Source organism: Oncorhynchus nerka, linkage group LG1 (assembly GCF_034236695.1).
Source record: "Oncorhynchus nerka isolate Pitt River linkage group LG1, Oner_Uvic_2.0, whole genome shotgun sequence".
In the NCBI taxonomy this organism is placed as follows: Eukaryota; Metazoa; Chordata; class Actinopteri; order Salmoniformes; family Salmonidae; genus Oncorhynchus; species Oncorhynchus nerka.
This window is the reverse complement of record NC_088396.1, coordinates 34,860,970-34,886,873: the sequence shown is the minus strand read 5'-3', so window position 1 is coordinate 34,886,873 and position 25,904 is coordinate 34,860,970. Positions and strand designations below refer to the sequence as shown.

Here is a 25,904-nt window from a genome sequence, read left to right as displayed (position 1 = left end):
TTATGGGGTATTGTGTGAAGGCCAGTGACACAAAATCTCTATTTAATCCATTTTAAATTCAGGCTGTAACACAACAAAATGTGGAAAAAGTCAAGGGGTGTGAATACTTTGACGGCACTGTATATATCTCTATGTATAAACAACTTTTTAGTGCACCAGGCTTGGGGTCAATTCCACAAATTCAATTATATTTAGATTCTCTCTCCCTGTAAATTCCATTTAATTCAATTAAATTCCAATGATCGGTACATTCTAATAATTAAATTCCCAATTTAATATTATCCCCAACAATTCACCAATTTCCAATTCCAATTCAATTCCCTCAGTCTGATCATGTCACAGTTCTGACAGCCTAGCCCTAGCTATATAGAAATACAGGTTGAAATGATTCAAAACAATTCCCTCAGTCTGATCATGTCACAGTTCTGACAGCCTAGCCCTAGCTATATAGAAATACAGGTTGAAATGATTCAAAACAATTCCCTCAGTCTGATCATGTCACAGTTCTGACAGCCTAGCCCTAGCTATATAGAAATACAGGTTGAAATGATTCAAAACAATTCCCTCAGTCTGATCATGTCACAGTTCTGACAGCCTAGCCCTAGCTATATAGAAATACAGGTTGAAATGATTCAAAACAAATCCTACAGTCATTTTTGTATACTATGTGCATTCATCCCATTAACTGGGTGTCACGACTTCTGCCGAAATCAAAGCCTCTCCTTGTTCGGGCGGTGCTCGGCGGTCGATGTCACCGGTCTTCTAGCCATCATTGATCCATTTTTCATTTTCCATTGGTTTTGTCTGGTCTTCCTACACACCTGGTTTCAATCCAATTCATTACCTGTTGTGTATTTAACCCTCTGTTTTCCCTCATGTCTCTGTCAGAGATTGTTTTATGTTTAGTATTTGGTGCGCGACGGGTCCTCGTACCCACTTTGTTGAATTGTATCTCATGGTTTTGTAGTTAAGTTATTAAAATACTCCATTCCACCAAGTTTTGATTCTCCTGTCCCTGACTTCCCTGCCACCTACACACACACACACACACACACACACACACACACACACACACACACACACACACACACACACACACACACACACACACACACACACACACACACACACACACACACACGACGACTGTGACACTGGGAAATGTAAAAATATTTAATTGCAATTAAATGTAAATGAAGAAATGTTTTTACATTTCCAATTCAAAAATTATTATTCCAATTCAATTAAAATGTCATTATAATTGACCCCAACACTGCAGTGCACTACTTTTGACCAGAGCCCATAGGGAACCTTCAGTTTGTCCTCCTACTGAACAATGTGCAAACACACACACACACACTGGTCCAGAAGTGACCTGCTTTTAACAGACAGCCAGAACAGAGAACAGTGAGCAGAACGGGGCTAGCTCCTCAGCAGCACTTGCTAGACATTTAAAAGAGCTGGAATTCACCTGTGGGTTGTTCATTGCAACATAGCCTTTGCATATTTAACTATGTAAACCATATAACAGACATTACTGTAATACCTCTTTTATTTTTACACAACTTAGCCATTTAGCAGACAATCTTATCCAGAGCAACTTACTGTAGTGTGCATACATTTTCATACTGGACCTACGTGGGAATTGAACCCACAACCCTGGTGTTGCAAGCACCATGCTCTACCAACTGAGCCACACAGGACCCTCCAAAGCAGATACCATTAACCGTAGTGACCTGGTTCACTAAGTACACAGTCCTTGTGGGCAGAACGCATAAGACACACACACACACACACAATGATTTACATAAGCATGCACATCAAACTAGGTCTATGCAGCTATATATAATCCACAAGTGTGCAACGCGATGCTTCACTTCAGTCCCATTTCTCCTCATGTACCAAAGGGAGAAGTAAATACTTCCATGTCTTGCTATGGCTGGCCAGTAACAGAGAGATGTTCACACAGACCAAAGGCAGACAGCCTCAAATCCCAGATAAGAGATGTCTATCAGTCAGTAGAGAGCTCAGGCAGAGGAAACCAGCAGGAAGACTATAACATCTAGAGTCTTCAAGAGGTCTCATGACAGAGAAAGGACCTGACAATAACAAAGTCTGACTGACCACCAACCACCACTCCCCAGAGACGAGAGACAGAGAGATAAACAGAGAGAGAGACCCGGAGAGACTCCATTCTAATCCTGGAAGATTCAGGTCATTAGTACCTGGACATACAGACAAGACCATAACCACCATGGAGGAAATAAATCAATATAGTTTTAATATCATGTCAATCTAATTAAACTGGAGAGTATCTACATTCCAATCAATATCTGTTTAGTATTTAAATAAAGTCTCAAGGGTTTACCTTCAGCCTGATATCTTGTTGTCACATACAGTACACACACAGTACAGGCCTCTAAAATGGACGATGGCCGCTTCAGCATCTAAAGAGCCCCACAGTATTAGTCAGCAGTGCTCTAATTCTCCCTCAATAAAGGCTTTCGAGATGAACACAAAGGACACTACACTCCCAGTACTGTAGCTGTGTTGCAGAGGCAGTGGAAGCACATTCATAGCTAGCCTGGATGCCAGTCTGTTTCTGCTCTCTTGCCAACTCCTTGTCTCTCATTGCCACTGTCATACCTTATTTCCATGAGGAGTTGGCAAGAAAGCAGAAACAGACTGGCATGCAGGGTAACTCATAAGAGCTCTCCTCTGCTCACGCTACTGTATTGTAAAGGCTGTATGACAAGGTAAGAAATAGATTACATCATATGTCACAATATTCATCATCTGTTGTCAAGGGGGATTCATTTGAACATTGTTTTCTACAAGAGATCGTACACATTCAATGATCCAGTGTTAAATCAACACAGAGTGTTAAATTGAACACTTACAGAGTTAATGTAACACCTGAATCAACACTAGTAATGTTACTAGGTAACATTGGCCAATATATAATCCCACTGTAACATAATGATAATAACGTGATAATGATCCATAGTGAAGACCTCCATGGAGGAAAACAATAAAGCTCCTACATATGAAGTAAGGTAGGTTATTGAAGAATTACCATGATAATGAACCAATAAAATATTGTGACTCAGCATCGTGTGTGTGTGAGAGAGAGAGGGGGGAGTGAGAGAGAGAAACAGGCAGACGGACAAGACGACAGAAATATAGACAGACAAAGAGAGGGGGGGAAATACCAATCTCGCCTAGCCTCAAGAACCTTCTATTGCTTCCACCGTCACGAATCATAGATCGGCTATAGCCTACCTGCTAAGCTCAACTATAGCTCTCCTAGTCTAAAACGATCCAAAAATGGTAGCCTATCCATAGATAATGAAGATGTTATATGTCTAAATCAAACAAGAGGCCCCTTTGTCTTAACAATAGAAACAAGTAACAGTTAGGCTTAACCAATTCAAAACATCTCCTGTAGGCTTTTTGAACGAAACTGGGGATAAGGATTTGATAACTTACAGATTCGGTTATGAGTTAACCGGGACCGCCGATGTTTCAGCACCTTACGTGCTGGACCTAATAGAAGCAGCGCGTCAAATGCACCGGCGTTCTGCAGACCGGCTGGTTGTGACATCGACCGACCGTTCCCCCTGCAGCGCCGACTATGCGTTCACCGCAGATCAGCAACTCACATAAATAGGCTATAACAGCATACAAATTCTATCAGCAATATTTTATTTCGTGTAGCCTACCAAGATAAGATGATTGATTGGTTGGTTCAATATGCTACAGCCGCCAACAAACTACCAATAAACAGTTATAGGTGATCCATTATGGGCAAGGTTTGCGAGTCCCCATCTTCAAGTGTGACCTTTTAAATGAAACAAAATGCTAAGATGTAGGTGGCGTTGGAAGTGACCACAAAATATGTCTAGCTGCCCTGCACTATTTAGCAGTTCCAACAGTGGAAATGAACAATGAATCCTTTCTCTTGATCGATTCATTGGGGTAGCTCACATTATTTCTGCTCATGCACTGATGCACACAATTAGAAAACTTCATAAAACCAACACGGTGATGTGAATTAATAAAATACTAGAAGATACAGGCAAAAACACCCGACCATTTTCACTTCGTTTCAATCAATATAAATAGATATGTCATCTTTACCTGTTCGGTGCAGTGTCTGGCTTCGCAGTAGAACTCGCTCTGCCGGAGCGCAGACTGGCAGAGGAATCCTGGGCCCATTTAGCCCCTCCCGCTACTCCCTGACTACCGTAAGTATTTCAACAGGGGCGCTACAGAATTCACACTCAATGATAACAAGTCCATTTAAATTTCATAAACCATTCTAACCCTCATTAATTGACTTTAAAAAAGCAAATGATTATAAAAAGCAAATTAATCACAATGGCAGTTGGTTAGGCGATTATTTAGTTATTAAGGTGCTAGACAGATGCTAGACATTCAAAATAATAGGTGCTAGACATTAAAAATAACACTCAACACTTGATAATAATATGAGGCCAGAGTGGAGTATCAGTTTTGTCCCAAATGGCATCTTATTCCCTTTTTTTATTTATTACCGTTATTTTACCAGGTAAATTGACTGAGAACACGTTCTCATTTACAGCAACGACCTGGGAAATAGTTACAGGGGAGAGTAGGGGGATGAATGAGCCAATTGTAAACTGTGGATTATCAGGTGACCGTGATGATTTGAGGGCCGGATTGGGAATGTAGTCAGGACACCGGGGTTAACACCCCTACTCTTACAATAAGTGCCATGGGATCTTTAATGACCTCAGAGTCAGGACACCCATTTAACGTCCCATCTGAAAGACGGCACCCTACACAGGGCAGTGTCCCCAATCACTACCCTGGGCCATTGGGATGTATTTTTTATAGACCAGAGAAAAGACAGCACCCTACACAGGGCAGTGTCCCAAATCACTACCCTGGGCCATTGGGATGTATTTTTTATAGACCAGAGGAAAGACAGCACCCTACACAGGGCAGTGTCCCCAATCACTACCCTGGGCCATTGGGATGTATTTTTTATAGACCAGAGGAAAGACAGCACCATACACAGGGCAGTGTCCCCAATCACTACCCTGGGCCATTGGGATGTATTTTTTATAGACCAGAGGAAAGACAGCACCCTACACAGGGCAGTGTCCCCAATCACTACCCTGGGCCATTGGGATGTATTTTTTATAGACCAGAAGAAAGACAGCACCCTACACAGGGCAGTGTCCCCAATCACTGCCCTAGGGCATTGGGATGTATTTTTTATAGACCAGAGGAAAGACAGCACCCTACACAGGGCAGTGTCCCCAATCACTACCCTGGGCCATTGTGATGTATTTTTTATAGACCAGAGGAAAGACAGCACCCTATACAGGGCAGTGTCCCCAATCACTGCCCTGGGGCATTGGGATGTATTTTTTATAGACCAGAGGAAAGAGTGTCTCAACACCACTTCCAGCAGCATCTGGTCTCCCATCCAGGGACTGACTAGAACCAACCCTGCTTAGCTTCAGAAGCACACCAGCAGTGGTATGCAGGGTGGTATGCTGCAGGGTGGTATGCTCCTTTACAGTGCACTACTTTTGACCAGGGCCCAAGTAAATAAAACAAACTAATTGGGCCATAGGGCTATATGGGGAACAGGGTGCCCTTTGGAATACAACTATGATGTTCGTTATGACTCACTGAAATACAGTACATTGGAGCTGACAGCTTTTCACATTATGACAGATCAATACCCCAACAATGTTTCAGGTCAACCCTCATAAACAGCAACACAGTGAAAGGAGAGTCAGGGTCACCTACTACTACAATAGTTAGGAACCTGGGGTTTGTCCCAAATGGCACCAATTTCCCTATATAGTGCACTACATTTGACAAACCTCCAGTGTGCAAAAAGTGAGCAGGGTGCCACTTGGGCCACAGACCTAGTCCACCAGGCTGGTTAGGTCATGTTGATGTTTTTTTTTGCTGGTCATACTTAGTAGGCCTATTGTTGCAACACTTTAAACCATTGTACATATAATAAACTGCAAAACAGATGCTACTTCAGTGACCCTTTCACACACACCATTCCTTGGCCTTGCCTCTTTCTGTGATGTGTGCTCATTGAAGGTTTAAATACACTTCAAGGGAAGTACAAGGGGAATGGCTCCTAGAGTCTAGGGGTGGCTTCTTCATCCCCCTTGTTCTCCAAGCCTGCTTCAGATGGAGCAGATAATCTTGACCGTTACTTACCTGCATTTAGCCTTCCAAATGGCACCCTATTCCCTATAGTGGACTACTTTTGACCAGCGCACTATATAGGGAATAGGGTGTCATTTGGGATGGAAACCCTGATGATGCAACTGAAGGATAAAATGGGCCTGTATCTTTGAGTCTGTGCTGTTGATGGACAGAGCAGCTCAACACTGAGGAGAAGATCAAAGTTGAACAGTTACAGAACTGACTGGACAAGTGGGTTTAGGAAACTAAGCTCAGAGTGTGAAAGATAAGTTTGACAATGACAGCAAGAAAAATAGTAATTATATGTAGAGTGGAATAATCACCCTATCAGAGGCTAGGCCTATTTAAGAAGCATAACTAAATGCTTAGGACTCTCTCAGGCCTTGGCATGCATTCATACCACATTTTTAGGTCCTCTTACTTAACAAGTATGTGTCTCACTAAATTCTTATTTGCAAATAAAGGACAACAGCGCCACACTGTGTTGAGCGTGGGCCATTCAGTCTGGCCAGGTAATGGGTGTTTTTGCAGTGATTACGAAGTAACTGGTTTGACCACTCAATACTATAATAAAAGAACAAGACACATGAATGACAGTCGTGTGCAATAGATCCCCTGCTGGGTGCCGACGAACAGTAGGGATTCAACATGTGGAACCATTGGGTCGATGTTATGTGGTCAGAGGCAATAGAACGACCATCCCGTTACCTTTAACCATTTATCGGCACAGTCTGGTTTGTCCTTAATAATGTGACAGTCAGACAGTGGCCTGAATGATTTTAATGACTTGTGTTCAACAGAAATTACACCGTCAGACGAGAAGTACACCAACTAAAAAAAAACAATGAAAATACTTCACCTGTTTTTTCTCTGTATAAAAATGATCACTTATGGAAAAATACAATCTGTTAACCAAGAGTAAAACTGGTGAATATCTAAAAATACCTACATACACACATATAGACTTTGCATTTTCAGACACGTCTTGAAACATAAATAAATATCAAACAACAACTACGTACATACAGTGGCTACGATCGGTTGTGCACTAGTACACAGATCTTAAATAAGAATGCAGGTCAGGGTTACTTTTTAAAAAGTACATATTTAAAATGTTGAATATCCAACACAGTCCACACCAATATCTTACAATAGAGAAGAGAAATTTAAGTAAATATAAACACTCTCCTAATTTTGTTTTTTTCCAAAAATTAAAACATCACTGTATTCAGGAAATGTAGCAAACATTAGGTGTGACATCTCCTCCAGGTAGATCATGCCTCCTCTTGTATCTTTGTCTCTCAGGTCTCCTAATCTTCTGTGGAGACCTGTTGAAGACAGAAAACAGGCACTTAAAAAGGCGTGTGGAACACACTTTCCATTTAACCATAAATAAACCATTAAGCAATGGATCAGTGAAAGGTAGTTAGGTGTGGCTGTGATCTCCATAACACTACTGCTTTATGACATACCCAGCCCACATCAATAGACTGGCTGACACATGCATTCAACAATATAAAATACACACTTCTATAAGTAACTGTACATGCTACCTGTGCTGTGCAGTGGTAAATCCAAGCCATCTCAGGTGACTCTGCTGTCTGCTGTAAGACTGTTGTTCCCGTCATATACAGCAGGTGGTGGTGTTGTACTAGACAGGGTTGAGAATGGGTGTGACTGAACAGATACACTGTTCTCGTCTGTGCTGCTGGTGGGCTCTGCCATCGCTCTCTCCTCCTGCTCCTCTTCATCACACCTCAGAGCCGCATCCTCATCCTCACACAGCGGGAACACACGAGTCTCCCACGGGAAGCAGGGCTGGGGAGGAAGGAATAATGAGGGCAACATACGAGTACATTACATTTATCACTTTCATCTGTGGGTAACACAGCATGGGCAACTGGATGTCAGAAATTAGATTGAGCTAGTATAAACACACACCGTACATCATTCTCCCGTGATAAAGGGTTAGATTTAAAACCAAAACTCATGCAAGGCGAGTATGGTCCCTGTGACCTTCACACCCACGTCCTGCGCATCAGGGAGCCTGCAGCGTTCCCTCAATGTGTGAGAGTGGGCACTCTCCCTACCTCCTGACAGACACCACCATTACTCTATCATTACTAGCAGGGTCGGGGAGTAACGGGTAACATGTAACTAATCCATTCATTACCAGCAAAAATAGTGTAATCGGATTACAGATATTGAAAAACTAGATGATTACTTCTAAGATGACTTTTAAATTCAATTAAAAAAATATGACACCTTTGTTTTGTCAATGACATTCAAATCAGCATTGAAAAAAAGGCACAAGTTTAAGTTTGTTCCACCTGAGCGAGTCTGACCACTATGATGACACACCGAATGTGTTTGATGGGTCGCGGGGAAAAGATCAGGAATAGGTTTTTGTAGGCTACAGTTCAAGCTGTCTTCCAATGGTGAGACTGCTGTCGGCATCCAAAGATTATCCAACTTGAATAAACGCTTGGAGGTAAGGATGACAGCAGTGGTGTAGTTCACAGGCTATACAGATATCACCTATTATTGATGTCTACATAGTGCAATGATGTGAATCACACTGCTGCTCTCTCATTTAGCTATTTGTACCTTACAGATTGTGGTTGTGGTTTAACCGTAATGGTTGAATTGAAGAAGTTTAAACTGCCTATCAATCATTGATTTTGCTACCAGTGGACAGCCAGTGAAAAATGTGATCTTGGAGCAGCTGCATAGTGCAGATCCCAATCTATGGAATAAAAGTTTGAGGCCATTCCTCCCTTCCAAACTCCTCCATGGTATTGTGCTCCATACTGTCAAAAACAAGTTAAAATTAGGAAGACCACGAGTGGGGCTTTCATTGCTCAATCTAATTCATGCTGCTAAAAAAAAATATATATCCAGCCTAACGGTCACATGACTTTGATAGACTTGAACAGCTGCAAATTATTGAGATAAAGTGTCTACAATAAAAACATACAGAGCATTCAGAAAGTATTCAGAGCTCTTCCCTTTTTCCACATTTTGTTACGGCATAGCCTTATTCTAACATGGATTTTTTAAAAGTATTATCTACACACAATAACCCATAATAGCAAAGCAAAAACTGTTTTGCAAATGTATAAAAACAAACAAAATATCACATTTACAGAAGTATTCAGACCCTTTAAATCAGTACTTTGTTGAAGCACAATTGGCAGCGATTACAACCTCGAGTCTTCTTGGGTATGACGCTACAAGCTTGAAACACCTGTATTTGGGGAGTTTCTCCCATTCTTCTCTGCAGATCCTCTCAAGCTGTCAGGTTGGATGGGGAGCGTCATAACTATTTTCATGTCTATCTAGAGATGTTAGATCGGGTTCAAGTCTGGGCTCTAGCTGGGCCACTCAAGGACATTGAGACTTATCCCGAAGCCATTCCTGCGTTGTCTTGGCTGTGTGCTTAGGGTTGTTGTCCTGTTGGGCGGTGAACCTTCGACCCAGTCTGAATGCCTGAGCACTCTGGTGCAGGTTTTCATCAAGGATTTCTCTGTACTTTGCTCCATTCATTTTTCCCCTCGATCCTGATTAGTCTTCCAGTCCCTGCCGCTGAAAACATCCCCACAATACGATGCTGCCACCACCATGCTTCACCGGAGGGATGGTGCCAGGTTTCTTCCAGACGTGACTATTGGTATTCAGGCCAAAGAGTTCAATCTTGGTTTCATCTAACCTGAGAATCTTGTTTCAGTAGGCAGCGCTCTCATCCATTTATATGCAGATGATACAGTCTCATACTCAAATGGCACCTCCCCAGATTCTGTGTTAAATGCTCTACAACAAAGTTCTTAGTGTCCAACAAGCTTTCTCTGCCCTTAACCTTGTTCTGAACATCTCCAAAACAAACGTAATGTGGTTTGGTAAGAAGAATGCCCCTCTCCCCACAGGTGTGATTACTACCTCTGAGGGTTTAGAGCTTGAGGTAGTCACCTCATACAAGTACTTGGGAGTACGGCTAGATGGTGCACTGTCCTTCTCTCAGCACATATCAAAGCTGCAGGCTAAAGTTAAATGTAGACTTGGTTTCCTTTATCTTAATCGTTCCTCTTTCACCCCAACTGACAAACTAACCCTGATTCAGATGACCATCCTACCCACGCTAGATTACAAAGACATAATTTATAGATCGGCAGGTAAGGGTGCTCTCGAGCAGCTAGATGTTCTTTACCATTCGGCTATCAGATTTGCCAACAATGCTCCTTATAGGACACATCACTCTATACTCCTCTGTAAACTGGTCATCTCTGCGTACCTGTCGCAAGACCCAGTGGTTGATGCTTATTTATACTACCTCATCCCCATATTATTACTTACCCTCTTGCTCTTTTGCACCCCAGTATCTCTACTTGCACATCATCATCTGCACATCTATCACTCCAGTATTAATGCTGAATTGTAATTACTTTCGCCTCTATGGCCTATTTATTGCCTACCTCCCTGCATTTGCGCACACTGTACATAGATCTTTCTATTTTCCCTTTTCTTTTGTGTTATTGACTATATGTTTATGTGTAACTCTGTTGTCACACTGCTTTGCTTTATCTTGGCCAGGTCACAGTTGTAAATGAGAACTTGTTCTCAACTGGCCTACCTGGTTAAACAAAGGTGAAATAAATTTAATTTAAAAAATAAAACCCTCTTAGGCCTCACTCCCCCCTATCTGAGATCTCTACTGCAGCCCTCATCCTCCACATAACACCTGTTCTGCCAGTCACATTCTGCCAAAGGTCCCAAAGCACACACATCCCTAGGTTACTCGTCTTTTCAGTTTGCCGCAGCTAGCGACTGGAACGAGCTGAAACAAACACTCAAACTGGACAGTTTAATCTCAATCTCTTCAAAGACACTCTTTCTGACACTTGTGGCTGCTTGCGTGATGCATTGTTGTCTCTATTTTCTTGCCCTTTGTGCTGTTGTCTGTGGCCAACAAATGTTTGCACCCTGTTTTGTGCTGCTACCATGATGTTGTCGTAACGTTGTGTTGCTACCATGCTGTGTTGTGATGTTTTCCTGCCATACTATGTTGTCGTCTTAAGTCTCTCTTTATGTAGTGTTGTGGTGTCTTGTCCTATATTTGTATTTTATTTTTAATCCCAGCCCCCATCCCCTTTTGGTAGGCCGTCATTGTAAATAAGAATTTGTTCTTAACTGACTTGCCTAGTTAAATAAAGGGTTAATAAAAATCAAATAAAAATGGTCTGAGAGTCCTTTAGGTGCCTTTTCGCTCCAAGCAGGCTGTCACCTGCCTTTTACTGAGGAGTGGCTTCCGTCTGACCACTCTACCATAAAGGCCTGATTGGTGGAGTGCTGCAGAGATGGCTGTCCTTCTGGAAGGTTCTCACATCTCTGGAGCTCTGTCAGAGTGACCATCAGCATCTTGGTCACCTCCCTGACCAAGGTCCTTCTCCCCCGAATGCTCAGTTTGGCCGGGCGGCCATCTCTAGGAAGAGTCTTGGTGGCTCCCAACTTCTTCCATTTAAGAATGAAGGAGACCGCTGTGTTCTTGGGGACCTTCAATGCTGCATACATTTTTTGGTACCCTTCCCCAGATCTGTGCCTCGACACAATCCTGTCTCAGAGCTCTACGGACAATTCTTGCAACCTCATGGCTTGGTTTTTGCTCGGACACGCACTGTCAACTGTGGGACCTTATATAGACAGGTGTGTGCCTTTCCAAATCATGTCCAATCAATTGAATTTACCACAGGTGGACTCCAATCAAGTTGTAGAAACATCTCACAGATAATCAATGGAAACAGGATGCATCGGAGCTCAATTTCATAGCAAAGGGTCTGAATACTTATGTAAGAAAGGTATTTAGTTAATTTTTTTATAAGCAAAAATGTCTAAAAACCTGTTTTCACTTTGTCATTATGGGGTATTGTGTGTAGATGAGGATTTTTTATTTACTTAATCAATTTTAGAATAAGGCTGTAACGTAACAAAATGTGGAAAAGGGGAAAGGGGTCTGAATACTTTCCGAACGCACTGCAAACAATAGGTCTATAGCAAATGCAGCATATGGCATACATTTTTCACATGCAAATAGCCTTTTTCAGTAGTGCTCAAAGCATGCTATTCCATGAGTGCAGCATTTATTTCTCAACTCGAATCAATGACCCAATCAGTCCATGACAACAAAAATCATAAAGAACAGTAGGCTAAATATGTCCTTACACTTGGGTTATGCTCAGGTAAACTAATTAGGCTAATCTACTGTATATTACCAAGTCCTAGTCTTGAAGATCAAGGGGTATTAAATTAAATGGAATGACTGGAAATCTGTCACACTGATTTTGTATGTAATTAATAGCTTAAATCAGATTATTAACTGTGGTAGAAACCACAAACCTATAAAAGTAAAACGCAACATCCATTTTTGACCAGCTATGTAAATGCTAACATTGTAGGATAAATCAATCTCTTACATAAAATGCCCAATCTCAATATCTCACCCAAGTTATAGACGGTTCTTTCTGCTACCGCACGGCAAGGCGGTACCGGAGCGCCAAGTCTAAGACCAAAAGGCTCCTCAACAGCTTCTACCCCCAAGCCATTAGACTGCTGAACCATTCATTAAAATCACCACCAGACAATTTACATTTTATTATAACCTACTTGGGCTTGTAAGTAAGCATTTGACAGTAAAGTCTACACCTGTTGTATTCGGTGCAAGTGGCAAATAAAGTTTGATTTGATCAGGAAAGTCAGCGAGTCATATTTTAAAGTAAAACCTCTAATTCAGCTTGATCATTAGAAGACTTGTGTATAACAAACTAGCATCGTTTCTGCTAGCAACTCCTCTGCATTATACTTAATAGCTTATTGATTAGAATGTTCCTCAGTTAGCAGCAGGGTTAATAGATGGTAATACCAAGACTCCGAATGTAACAAAGAGCTGAACCGGGATCCAGACTTTAGGTTGGTAGAGACTAGACAGTGAATGTCCTTTCTTACCACCCACTCCTCTAAGGCTCCGTCCGTGTCCAGATGGCTCCAGTCCACGTGAGTGCTCACGTCACCTCCGGTGTCACCCCTGACAGCACAGTCCCATACAGAAACACCTGCTCCATCGTTCCTACTGCCAGACCTACAGAGAGAGGCGATTCAATCATTTATTTATTTGAAATACTGCAACAGAGCAAGATAATGCCGGACTTCATTCTCAAAGGAAAAAAACAGACACTGTGTATTGAATTGAGACCCAGTGAGGTAAGAAGATTTACTGCAGGATCAATCAGCAACAGCAAGGTGATGTGTGGTGTGCCCAGTCCCCACCTGGTGGTGCGTCTATAGTGTCTGGTCTTGTCCCAGGAGGTCCAGCGGAGTTTCTCTCTCTGCTCACACTCCAGGTGCCTCTGGGAAAATGTCTTGTCACACAGCAGCTCCCCTTCCTCCTCCTCCCTCTCTTCCAGGGGTGGGTTATCAACCACTCTCCAGCTACAGGGAAGGAGGGAGGAGCAGAGCAATGTGTAAGGTGACGGAATACACTACATGGCCAAATATATGTGGACACCTGCTCGTCCAAAATCATGGGCATTAATATGGAGTTGGTCCCCTTTGCTGCCTTAACAGCCTCCACTCTTCTGGGAAGGCTTTCCTCTAGATGTTGGAACAGTGCTGCTATAACAGCCTCCACTCTTCTGGGAAGGCTTTCCTCTAGATGTTGGAACAGTGCTGCTATAACAGCCTCCACTCTTCTGGGAAGGCTTTCCTCTAGATGTTGGAACAGTGCTGCTATAACAGCCTCCACTCTTCTGGGAAGGCTTTCCTCTAGATGTTGGAACAGTGCTGCTATAACAGCCTCCACTCTTCTGGGAATGCTTTCCTCTAGATGTTGGAACAGTGCTGCTATAACAGCCTCCACTCTTCTGGGAAGGCTTTCCTCTAGATGTTGGAACAGTGCTGCTATAACAGCCTCCACTCTTCTGGGAAGGCTTTCCTCTAGATGTTGGAACAGTGCTGCTATAACAGCCTCCACTCTTCTGGGAAGGCTTTCCTCTAGATGTTGGAACAGTGCTGCTATAACAGCCTCCACTCTTCTGGGAATGCTTTCCTCTAGATGTTGGAACAGTGCTGCTATAACAGCCTCCACTCTTCTGGGAAGGCTTTCCTCTAGATGTTGGAACAGTGCTGCTATAACAGCCTCCACTCTTCTGGGAAGGCTTTCCTCTAGATGTTGGAACAGTGCTGCTATAACAGCCTCCACTCTTCTGGGAAGGCTTTCCTCTAGATGTTGGAACAGTGCTGCTATAACAGCCTCCACTCTTCTGGGAAGGCTTTCCTCTAGATGTTGGAACAGTGCTGCTATAACAGCCTCCACTCTTCTGGGAAGGCTTTCCTCTAGATGTTGGAACAGTGCTGCGGGGACTTGCTTCCATTCAGCCACAAGAACATTAGTGAGGTCGGGCACTGATGTTGGACGATTAGGCCTGGCACGCAGTCGGTGTTCCAATTCATCCCAAAGGTGTTCGATGGGCAGTGGCGTAAAGTACTTAAGTAAAAATACTTTAAAGTACTACTTAAGTAGTTTTTTTGGTATCTGTACTTTACTATTTATATTTTTGAGAACTTTTACTTTACTACATTCCTAAAGAAAATAATGTACCTTTTACTCCATACATTTTCCCTGCCACCCAAAAATATTTGTTACATTGTGAAAGCTTAGCAGGACAGGAACATGGTCCAACTCACACACTTATCAAGAGAACATCCCTGGTCATCCCTACTGCCTCTGATCTGGTGGACTCACTAAACACAAATGCTTTGTTTGTAAATTATGTCTGCATGTTGTACTGTGCCCCTGGCCATCGCTAAATAAAATAAAAAATAAATTTGTGTGATCTGGTTTGCATAATATTAGCAATTTGAAATGATTTATACTTTTGACACATAAGTATAATTAAAACTAAATACTTTTAGACTTTTACTCAAGTAGTATTTTACTGGGTGACTTTCATTTGATTCATTTTCTATTAAAGGCATCTTTACTTTTACTCAAGCCAGGCAATTGGGTACTTTTTCCACCATTGTCGATGGAATTGAGGTCAGGGCTCTGTGCAGGCCAGTCTAATTCTTCCACACCGATCTCGACAAACCATTTCTGTATGGACCTGAAACAGGAAAGGGCCTTCCCCAAACTTGTCACAAAGTTGAAAGCACAGAATCATCTAGAATGTAATTGTATGCTGTAGCGTTAAGATTTCCCTTCACTGGAGCTAAGAGGAATAGCCAGAACCATGAAAAACAGCCACAGACAATTATTCCTCCTCCACCAAACTACAGTTGGCACTATATGCATTCGGGCAAGTAGCTTTCTCCTGGCATCCGCAAAACCCAGATGTGTCCCTCAGATGGAGAAGTGTGATTCATCACTCAAGTGTTTCCACTGTCCAGAGTCCAATGGCGGCGAGCCTTACACCACTCCAGCCGACGCTTGGCATTGCTCATGGTTATCTTAGACTTGTGTGCGGCTGTTCGGCCATGGAAACCCATTTTGTGAAGCTCCCGTCGAACATTTATTGTGCTGATGTTGCTTCCAGAGGCAGTTTGGAACTTGGTAGTGAGTGTTGCAACAGAGGACAGTTTGGAACTTGGTAGTGAGTGTTACAACAGAGGACAGTTTGGAACTTGGTAGTGAGTGTTGGAACCGAGGACAGTTTGGAACTTGGTAGTGAGTGTTGCAACAGAGGACAGACTATTTTTACACACTACGTGCTTCAGCACTCAGTGGTCTCATTCTGTGTGTCCTACCACTTCGCGGCTGAGCTGCTGTTGCTCCTAGACATTTCCATTTCACAATAACAGAACTTAACAGTTGACCGGGGCAGCTCTAGCAGAGCAGAAATCTGACCAACTTGGTGGAAAGGTGGCATCCTATGACGGTGCCACGTTGAAAGTCACTGAACTCCTCAGTACTGGCCATTCTACTGCCAATGTTTGACTATGGAGATTGCATGGCTGTGTGCTCAATTGAATACATCTGTCAGCAACGGGTGTGGCTGAAATGGTTGAATCCACTCATTTGATGGGGTGTCCTCAGACAGATCATAGGACATCAAAGAACACTCATTTCTTGGGAGGTTTGATCAAACTCAAAATACAGTTAAGCAAAAACTGGTGGCTTTAGCTTTTGTTGAGAAGTAACTCAAGCCAAAGAACAAGCACCAGAAGCCATACCTGGGCGTTATAATATCTCTATACTGAAGTCTCTCCACCTTGGTAGTGGCAGCCAGGGACATAGGGATGATGATGTTGTCAATGTTGTAAACACTCTCTCCCTGACGTCTGCGGATTGGGCCCTGAGAACAGAATAGCATTAAAAAAAATACTGTAGCATAGCTCACTAATCAACAAGCGGGCTATATGCCTATAATGCACACCGTTTGTTCTAAACTTCTCCACTAGATGTCAGTATTCATTTACAAGGCAATTGTCAAGATATTAGTTGGTTTATCTATCCTTCTATTTCCAACATCCCCATGAGGACAAAGCCTATTTTAAATTGAAGGGTTAGGTATAGGGTGAAAATTGGGGATATAATTAGGGTAAGGTTGAGGAGTTATGGTTACGGGTTAAAGTTACTGGTAAGGGTTATAGGGAAAATAAGATTTTGAATGGAAATCCATTTTAGGTCCCCGCGAGGATAGAAGATCATAACGTGTGTATGGTACCCGTTTGCGTGTGTGTGGGGTCTGGGGTGTAACGGCATCCTCCAGGCTATCCTCTGGACTGTCCTCAGGGTCTGACAGCTGAGACAGGAAGTCCTCCTCATCTAGAGACCAACAACATCTAACTGTTAACGCCATGGGTCGCTCTGTAACAAGCTACATAGCATACATGTAATGACCACACTCGCAGGCTACATGTATGTAATAACTAGTTGGATATGTGTAGGACAACATAGGAAATCAGGATTTGGCTAGAGGTTAGGTCTTTTTCTAATCGAAATTAATGTTGGATAGATCTCAAAACAGCAGGTATTCCTGATTACTGAGTAAAAATCCCATCCCAGGGATCATGCATACCTTCCATGGTCCTGTGGGTATGTCTCCTCTTCCTCCCCCCGCGATAGGCTCCCCTGTGTGGGGTCTGAGCAGAGCCCGCCCACCTGATATTTGACACACCCCTGGCCCCTCCCCACAGGTGCCTCCCATGCTGCTTGTGGCGGCAACCTGGAAGCACACAGCACCCATGTTAAAGTGGAACTGACAGCATTCTAGCAACATGAAATCTCATTCAAATCTGTTCAAATACAACCGAAGGAAGAATTACTTTTTTTTGTATTATTATTATTTATTTTTACATTTTATGACAGAGCAGATATGGTCATTTTCACATTTTCATAAATTCATAGTATACGTAATTCCCAAATATCCTGAGGCATTTGTGAAAATTCTATAGCAATATAGAGTGGGAAAGCGGGTGTGCGTTTGGACAATTAACAGACACTGCAGCAAATAAAACCTAATAAAAACATCTGTCTCATCCAAAGACAAGAGTCTACGCAGACAAAATCAATTTCTCTCTCAAACCAAGAACCCAAGCTAACTGGCTAAAGTTGGCTAGCTACTTCCAGACACAAATGAGAGAACACCTCACTCTGACCATTTTATTGGCAGAGCTGGTTAGCTAGGCTGTTTACATGATATCTAGAGCGTTCGTGACTAACTAGAACTCTTTTTGCCAACGTTTACTGACAGGTCATATTCAGCAGGTGTTGTGCGTTTATAAATTCATCAGTTATTCTGCGCTCTGGCACTCAGACGAGAGTGCTCTAAAACCGGATCAGATAGCATATCTCTTTGTTCGCAAATTCACTCTGTGAATAACTGTTATCCAGTTAGTTATTCTTGCTAGCTAACCAAATGATACCAGTTAGCTGGAGCTGTGTATAGCCACGAGGGGAAAAAGCCACGAAAACGAGGGGAAAAAGCCACTCACTCACTCCTCCAATGATATGACATCCTCCTAGCAGCTAGCGATTTAGCTAACGTTTGGATCCGTTTTTTTTTTTTAGCTTGCTACATAAATAGATATGCTAGTCTATTAGCCACGACTGACTTGTAATCATTGCCCTTGCTAGTTTGATTGTATTGACATTCTCCCAGCCTTAGACACATTCGTCTTTTTTTGCCCAAAATATTGAGTCATTGAAACTGAACAAGTGCATCCTGGATGGGGGCCGCAAACAATGTACCAGGACAATTATGATTTACAACCTGATAGCATTCAATTATACCAATCTATCTTGCAGCAACGCCTTCGTGTACGTCATGGAATGTTGAGTCAAATATAACCTATTTTTAAAACCTCTTATAAAGTTGGTTTTGTAGCATAAACTGGGGATTGTATCTTTTTGACTGATACTATGATTGTCGGTTTCCGATCTGCAAACTAGTTCAAATGCTGTCAGTTCCACTTTAACTCAACAGCGAGGGATTAAAAGGCTTGGTTAGAGAGTTGCCTATAACAACAAGCCAGCATAATGTTTAACTATCAGTCCCATTAGGTTCAAAGTATTCCTTCTCAATGCTCTCTCACCAGCTCTACAGACAATCAACATCTATGTCATGGCCCTGTTTCATTGTTAGGAGAACAAACATGCTGGGGGGCTGATAATTACATAGATGCTATCGTAATACACAGTGTGAGCTTTAAGGCTGAACAGGACAAGTGGTGCTGAATCCTAAGGCAAACCTCAAACTTCCACCACTGTGCTTCCTGCCTGTCAGGGCAAGATTAGCAGGACAAAACCTGAAGCGCTCATCTATCTCACTCACACACAGTCGCCCCCTCTCTCACACACACCCCGTAGCCCCTCTCACACACACCCCGTCGCCCCTCTCTCACACACACACACACACACACACACCCCACCGTCCCCACACACACACACCCCACCGTCCCCTCACACACACACACACCACCCCCCACCGTCCCCTCACACACACACACACACACCCCCCCCACCGTCCCCTCACACACACACACACCCCCCCACCGTCCCCTCACACACACACACCCCACCGCCCCCTCACACACACACACCCCACCGTCCCCTCACACACACCCACCGCCCCCTCACACACACCCACCGCCCCCTCACACACACCCACCGCCCCAACACACACACGCACCACACCGCCCCAACACACACACCCCCACCGCCCCTCACACACACACCCCACCGCCCCTCACACACACACACACCCCACCGCCCCCTCACACACACACACCCCACCGCCCCTCACACACCACACACACACACCCCACCGTCCCCTCACACACACACCACCCCACCGCCCACACCCCACCGTCCCCTCACACACACACCCCCCCCCCCCACCACACACAACACACACCCCACCGCCCCAACACACACACCCCACCGCCCCCTCACACACACCACACCGCCCCAACACACACCACACCGCCCCAACACACACACGCACCACACCGCCCCAACACACACCACACCGCCCCAACACACACACGCACCACACCGCCCCACACACCAACCACACTGCCCTGCCCCAACACACACAACCCCACACCGCCCCAACCCACCAACACACACCCACCACCACCCCACACCCACCACACTGCCCCAACACCACATCGCCCCCACACCCATCCCCCCACACACACCACACATCGCCCCCATACATTTCCGCCACACACACACCACATCACCACCCCCCCCACACACACACACACACATCTCTCCCTTACCATCTCCCTCTCTCACAACATCTCCTCCCTTCCCACCTACTGCTAAAGAAACCCAAACCCACAGAGAGTGGCAAAAAGAGAAATGGCGATCTTCCACATAATTATTGTCAGTAGAATATTCCTTATGGTGTTTGTGTTGTTTGTTTTTAGCTCAATCAAAGTCCGTGGGGTGATATTCAGGTTGACAGGAAATCGACTGGAGCTGTGTGAGTTACGTCTCTAAGACAGTGCTCTCCTCATCAGTCACAGCCCAGTGCCCACAGCCCCTCTAGCCAGCCCATAGCTCGAGCCACGGCTCACTGCCTCAGAACCCCTCCCTTCTGCCCAGCGAGGATCATTGGGATTGTTTAGGATCATTAACCTCCCTGCAGGGAATAGCCAACCGAGCAAGCAGTGAGGAGCAACAGTAGATTAATGATTAGACTGGCTGACTCAGAGCATGCTGCTGTGAAAGTACCCCAGTAAGATGCCAAAGAGAATTACTGTTAAATCATTTCTCAGAATACACTGTTCTGTATTCTATTTTCACACCTATCTTGGTCAATGTAAATGAACAATGAAGTAAAGTATTGTATGGTACCTTTCACCCTCATCTACCTACCATCAGAATAGTATAGCCATTTCCAGACAAAAGAGTTGAAGCATACAGCTCAACAGTAATTATAACACAACAGTAATCACTTGCATCAGTTAACCCAAGCAGACATTTTCATAGCTATGCTGTTTTAGGAGAGATGTGCCTACCGGAGGGGAGAGAGAACAGGGTGTGGTACAGTAAAGTTAGCTTAACACAATAACACATACAGTATCATAATGTCTGTCCAGCACAGTGAGAGATGTGCCTACCTGGGGTGAGACAGAGAGCAGGGTGTAGTATAGTGTGACTGGTCCTGGAGGTCAGAGAGCTGCTGGAGGAGCAGGCTGGGTCAGAACACAGTGCCAGGGGATCACAGGAGGCACAGGTGAGACAGAGGGAGGCTGGGTCCTACAGGAGAGAGAAAAGTTCTAGAATAACTTACACCCCAAGACCAGGTGTGGATACCACTGATTTAATGCAGGACATTGTTATGAACTCAAGCCACCTGTGGCTCTTGAAGATAGTAGCCTATTGCTATCAGAGAGTTACCAACGACCACCATAAACTCATTAGCAAAGAAATGACCCAGGGGAATGTGTGTATATGTTTAAACATACAGACGTGACTTAGCCCCCCCCCCAGCTGGTTCCTCAGCTCTGCTAACATTCAGCCTTACTATGCGGTTGCTGTGAGTCACTGTGACCTGGATGAGCAGCCAGCCGCTCGGCTAAATCACACTAATGAAACTAGTTAAAGTCGTGAACAGCTTTCTTCTATTTCCTCCATTAAAATCTCAGTAGGCTTGGCACATTGCCTTCCTCTGTAATAACATCAGCTAGAGTGAGGTGTCCCTGGCTGGCTCGCTTTGTGGCTTGGTGGGGAGAAACTGGAGAATTAGTAGCAGGACTGGAGAGATGGATACACTGACTGACTGTGTTCCAAATTGGCACCCTACTCCCTATATAGTGCACTACATTTGAACAGAGCCTTATAGGCTGTGTGTTGCAGGTTGAAGCTCTACTCTGGAGCAGGTTGATATTTAGAAGTCAGAACAGACTAAATCAAGGGTTTGGAATAGCAGTCATGGAGGGTGTCACATTAAAATGAACTGCTACAATCTGTGTTTTGTTAAACTGCTGGAGAGAGCTCTTCACGGCATCATGATGAGACTAACATCTCAGACACACAGCACAGGGTCCCTTTCCAAAGACTACAGCTACAATTAATACTCCACTTTAAAAAAGCCAGCAGTTCACAGGTTAGTAAACCTTTGAGAACAAAGAGTTATCATCCCTGTTTTTATTTATACATACATGACAAAAACACTAATATGCAAGAGTTTCTATAACTCATTCTCCAATGTCAAGATGAGTCCCTCTGCATAAACAAATAAGGACAGCTTGATTTACTCTCTTATCCTTCTTTAAATTTAGTATACGTCAATCATCTGACATTTCATTATTGGCAGCAGGTGTGTGTGTGTGTGGTGTGTGTGTGTGCGTGCGCGCATGGTGTTGAGGGATTCTACCTGCTGTCTGTGGCTGGTGTGGGTAGTGTTGATGAAGAGTGGTGGTTTGTGATAGATCACCAGGGGTCGGGTGCGGGCTGAGACACAGGTGGCGTCCACTTGGAGGAGGTGTTGTCTTCTGCGGTTCACTCTCCTCCTCTTGGGTGCCTTCTGGGAGAAGGCGTCATATCCTCCCAGGACCAGGCCACTGCAGGGAACAACAGAGGGGACACTTAATATATGGGCTAAATGGCATGGCACCCAGAGGCTCTGGTCAAAAGTAGTGCACTATAAGGAATAGTGTGCCATTTGAAACTCAACCGAAGTCACTAAACACACAGCACTTTATTCACTCAACACACAAATGCAACAGTTCTATTGATAGAGAGCTGCCTAGATGCCCTTAAACAACTAAAAACACAAACAATCCAACCCAGTGTACCAGTCAGATATGATCCGTATTCCATGACATCCATGGCAGCGTGGGAGTCAGATCAGAACAGGGGAGGTGAAGACTTTTTATTGAGAGTAAAAAGAGGGCAAGAGGAAGTGGGAACCTGAGCTTAATGACTGATCCAAATCACAGCTGGACATTGTAAAACTTTTCCAAGGGTTATTTTAAGGATAGCTAGAGCATGTTTAATATCATTAGTGATGGATAGGAGATCTGAGGTCCTCTCTGGGCTGTAGAGTAGGGCTTCAGCACAAATGGCACCCTATATATTTCCTACCTTATTGGCCCTGGTCAAAAGTAGGGAATAGGGTTCCATTTTTGGTACCTAGACTAGCAGATACTGGCTTTAGAACATTGCTAGTCCAACACTCACTGGGGGCCTGTTATTTCCAGCTCTGGTGGGACAGGCTTCCCTTGGTTACAGGAAGTGAAATGATTTTGTTCATTATCCTGCCAGATCACAGTAACCTCCTTGGCCCTCCTAGACCCCACCTCCCTGTCCTCTGAATCAGGCTTTACATTTCTTAGATAAAAACTAGATAAACATACTATGCTGTGCTGCCTGTGACAGAAATAAAAACAGCAGCTCTGTGAAGTCCTACGGTACAGCACCCTTGAGGGTAGTTGGTACCACCCAAAGAACTCCACAACCCTAGCCTGTTAGAGGGAGTGGTTGTGCCTAAAACAGGGCTGTCCAGGAACCATAATGTCACTCTCATTTAAATTAAAATAAAAACAGCCCTGCCTACAGGATCTAGGATCTAGGATCTGGCATCTCAGTAATCCACAGAACAGTGATTGAAATTCCACAAAGTCCTTCTATTCTTTATAGAAAACCATTTGATCTGGCTTTTGATTGACAGCTTATGCCTGATTTCTATTTTCTTTGACCCTTTGACGTGGTAAGCATTAGTGGAACTGGGAGCAGTAGTTATAATTATTACAGGAGAAAGACTTATTTTTATTTCATTTAACCTTTATTTAACCAGGTAGGCTAGTTGAGAACAAGTTCTCATTTACAACTGCGACCCGGCCAAGATAAAGCAAAGCAGTGCGACACAAACAACAACACAGAGTTACACATGGCATAAACCTTTTCTATTGTATTATTGACTATATACAAAGTGTGCAAATGAGGTAGGACAAGAGAGGTAAGGCAATAAATAGGCCATAGTGGTGAAATAATTACAATATAGCAATTAAACACAGGAGTGATGGATGTGCAGAAGATGAGTGTGCAAGTAGAGATACTGTGGTGGCAAAGAAGCAAAAATAAATAACAGTATGAGGGGGGATGAGGTAGTTGGATGGGCTATTTACAGGTACAGTGATCTGTGAGCTGCTCTGACAGCTGATGCGTTAAGTTAGTGAGGGAGATACGAGTCTCCAGCTTCAGTGATTTTTGCAGTTCGTTCCAGTCATTGGCAGCAGAGAACTGGAAGGAAAGGCGGGAAAAGGAGGAATTGGCTTTGGGGATGACCAGTGAAATATACCTGCTGGAGCGCGTGCTACAGGTGGGTGCTGCTATGGTGACCAGTAAGGCAGGGTTTTACCTAGCAAAGACTTATAGATGACCTGGAGCCAGTGGGTGTGGAGACGAATATGAAGCGAGGGCCAGCCGACGAGAGCATACAGGTCACAGTGGTGGGTAGTATATGGGGCTTTGGTGATGAAACGGATGGCACTGTGATAGCAAATTGGATGCAGTCTGAGTAGAGTGTTGGAGGCTATTTAGTCAATTACATCGCCAAAGTCTAGGATCGGTAGGATAGTCAGTTTTACGAGGGTATGTTTGGCAGAATGAGTGAAGGATGCTTTGTTGTGAAATAGAATGCCGATTCTAGATTTCATTTTTGAGATGCTTAATGTGAGTCTGGAAGGAGAGTTTACAGTCTAACCAGACACCTAAGTATTTGTAGTTGTCCACATATTCTAAGTCAGAACCGTCCAGAGTAGTGATGCTGGATGGGCAGGCAGCGATTAGTTGAAGAGCATGCATTTAGTTTTACTTGCATTTGAGAGCAGTTGGAGGCCACGGAAGGAGAGTTGTATGGCATTGAAGCTCATCTGGAGGTTAGTTAACACAGTATCCAAAGAAGGGCCAGAAGTATACAGAATGGTGTCGTCTGCGTAGAGGTGGTTCAGAGCATCACCAGCAGCTAGAGCGACATCATTGATGTATACAGAGAAAAGAGTCGGCCCGAGGATTGAACCCTGTGGCACCACCATAGAGACTGCCAGAGGTCTGGACAACAGGCCCTCCGATTTGACACACTGAACTCTATCAGAGAAGTAGTTGGTGAACAAGGCGAGGCAGTCATTTGAGAAACCAAGGTTGTTGAGTCTACCGATAAGAATGTGGTGATTGACAGAGTCGAAAGCCTTGGCCAGGTCGATGAATACAGCTGCACAGTATTGCACTGTCGTTAGCAAAGTGTAGCGGACTAATTACAGAAAACTGTTGGAATATCGTTTTTTTGACATGATCCTGGGTCAAGGTTACCCTTTTCACACTACCGGGCCAAACCGAGCTGTACTGTACTGGCTGCGCTGGCCACGCAACTACCATAGGTGCTGGAACCCAGGAAGAGTAGCTGCTGCATGAGCAACAACTAATGGGGATCCTAATAAACTAAACTGCGCAGGAAATGACAATGTGGGCTGGTAGGGCTCATTGGGTCTACCTGCTGAAGACTCTCTTGTTCTGTCCTTTCCACCTGCAGGAGATGGGAGAGGAGGAAGGAGAGAGATTCAGAGGAGGCATCAGGCTGTTCACGATTTGGCTCAGCTGGGCACTCTGTGGGGACAAGGACAACAACAGATCATCCTCTAAATACAGTATCTACTGAACTGAAACATATAGGCCTATAGATCTAAATAGCCCCCCACCTGCTAAGCAGTATGGTAGATATGTCCCGACTCCCCAGACCTGTAATCTAATGTGAAGTGAGGCTTTCTGGTTGGAGAATGTCCTGTCACAACCCCTTAGAGTCAAGAAGACAAAGGCCAGCAGCACTACAACCAGACTTCCCCCTACATAAAAACCAGAGATGTACTTGGAGTGGAGCTGTCCTATCAACAGCAGCAGGGCTAGACTCTCACAGATTGCAGTGCGTGATTAACCACTAAACCAGGAAACAGCAGTAACGGCTGCTTTGGTCCTTTTGACTAATCAACATTTTTGATTTGATGATTTGCTGGGTTAAAAAGCCCTCCAATCTCTGTGACATAACTAATGCTAAATCATTACATATATCATTGGACCCTTACAGGACTCATTTGAAAAAGAGACTTAAACGCAGCAAAAAAATAAACGTCCCTTTTTCAGGACCTTGTCTTTCAAGATAATTCGGAAAAATCCAAATAACTTC

General features: G+C 44.0%; 1 protein-coding gene and 1 non-coding gene across 4 annotated transcripts in view; both read right to left on the bottom strand.

Moving 5' to 3' along the window:
- Positions 1-1,629: 1,629 nt before the first annotated feature.
- On the bottom strand, positions 1,630-1,705 carry trnaa-ugc (transfer RNA alanine (anticodon UGC)). The gene has a single exon. It is a non-coding gene; the product is annotated as a tRNA-Ala (tRNA).
- A 5,280-nt stretch (positions 1,706-6,985) lies between these two features.
- Positions 6,986-25,904, bottom strand: part of kansl1l (KAT8 regulatory NSL complex subunit 1-like) — a 32,571-nt gene continuing 13,652 nt past the window's right edge. For all 3 annotated transcript variants that reach the window (XM_029660247.2, XM_029660264.2, XM_029660255.2), the window contains 10 exons: positions 25,218-25,330; positions 22,101-22,287; positions 20,842-20,980; positions 17,289-17,435; positions 16,935-17,035; positions 16,441-16,562; positions 13,540-13,701; positions 13,219-13,351; positions 7,779-8,043; positions 6,986-7,553 (listed from right to left, as the gene is read on the bottom strand). In XM_029660247.2, coding sequence (XP_029516107.1) covers positions 7,810-8,043; positions 13,219-13,351; positions 13,540-13,701; positions 16,441-16,562; positions 16,935-17,035; positions 17,289-17,435; positions 20,842-20,980; positions 22,101-22,287; positions 25,218-25,330 — 1,338 coding nt within the window. In that variant the 3' untranslated portion in view covers positions 6,986-7,553; positions 7,779-7,809. The remainder of the gene's footprint in view (positions 7,554-7,778; positions 8,044-13,218; positions 13,352-13,539; positions 13,702-16,440; positions 16,563-16,934; positions 17,036-17,288; positions 17,436-20,841; positions 20,981-22,100; positions 22,288-25,217; positions 25,331-25,904) is intronic.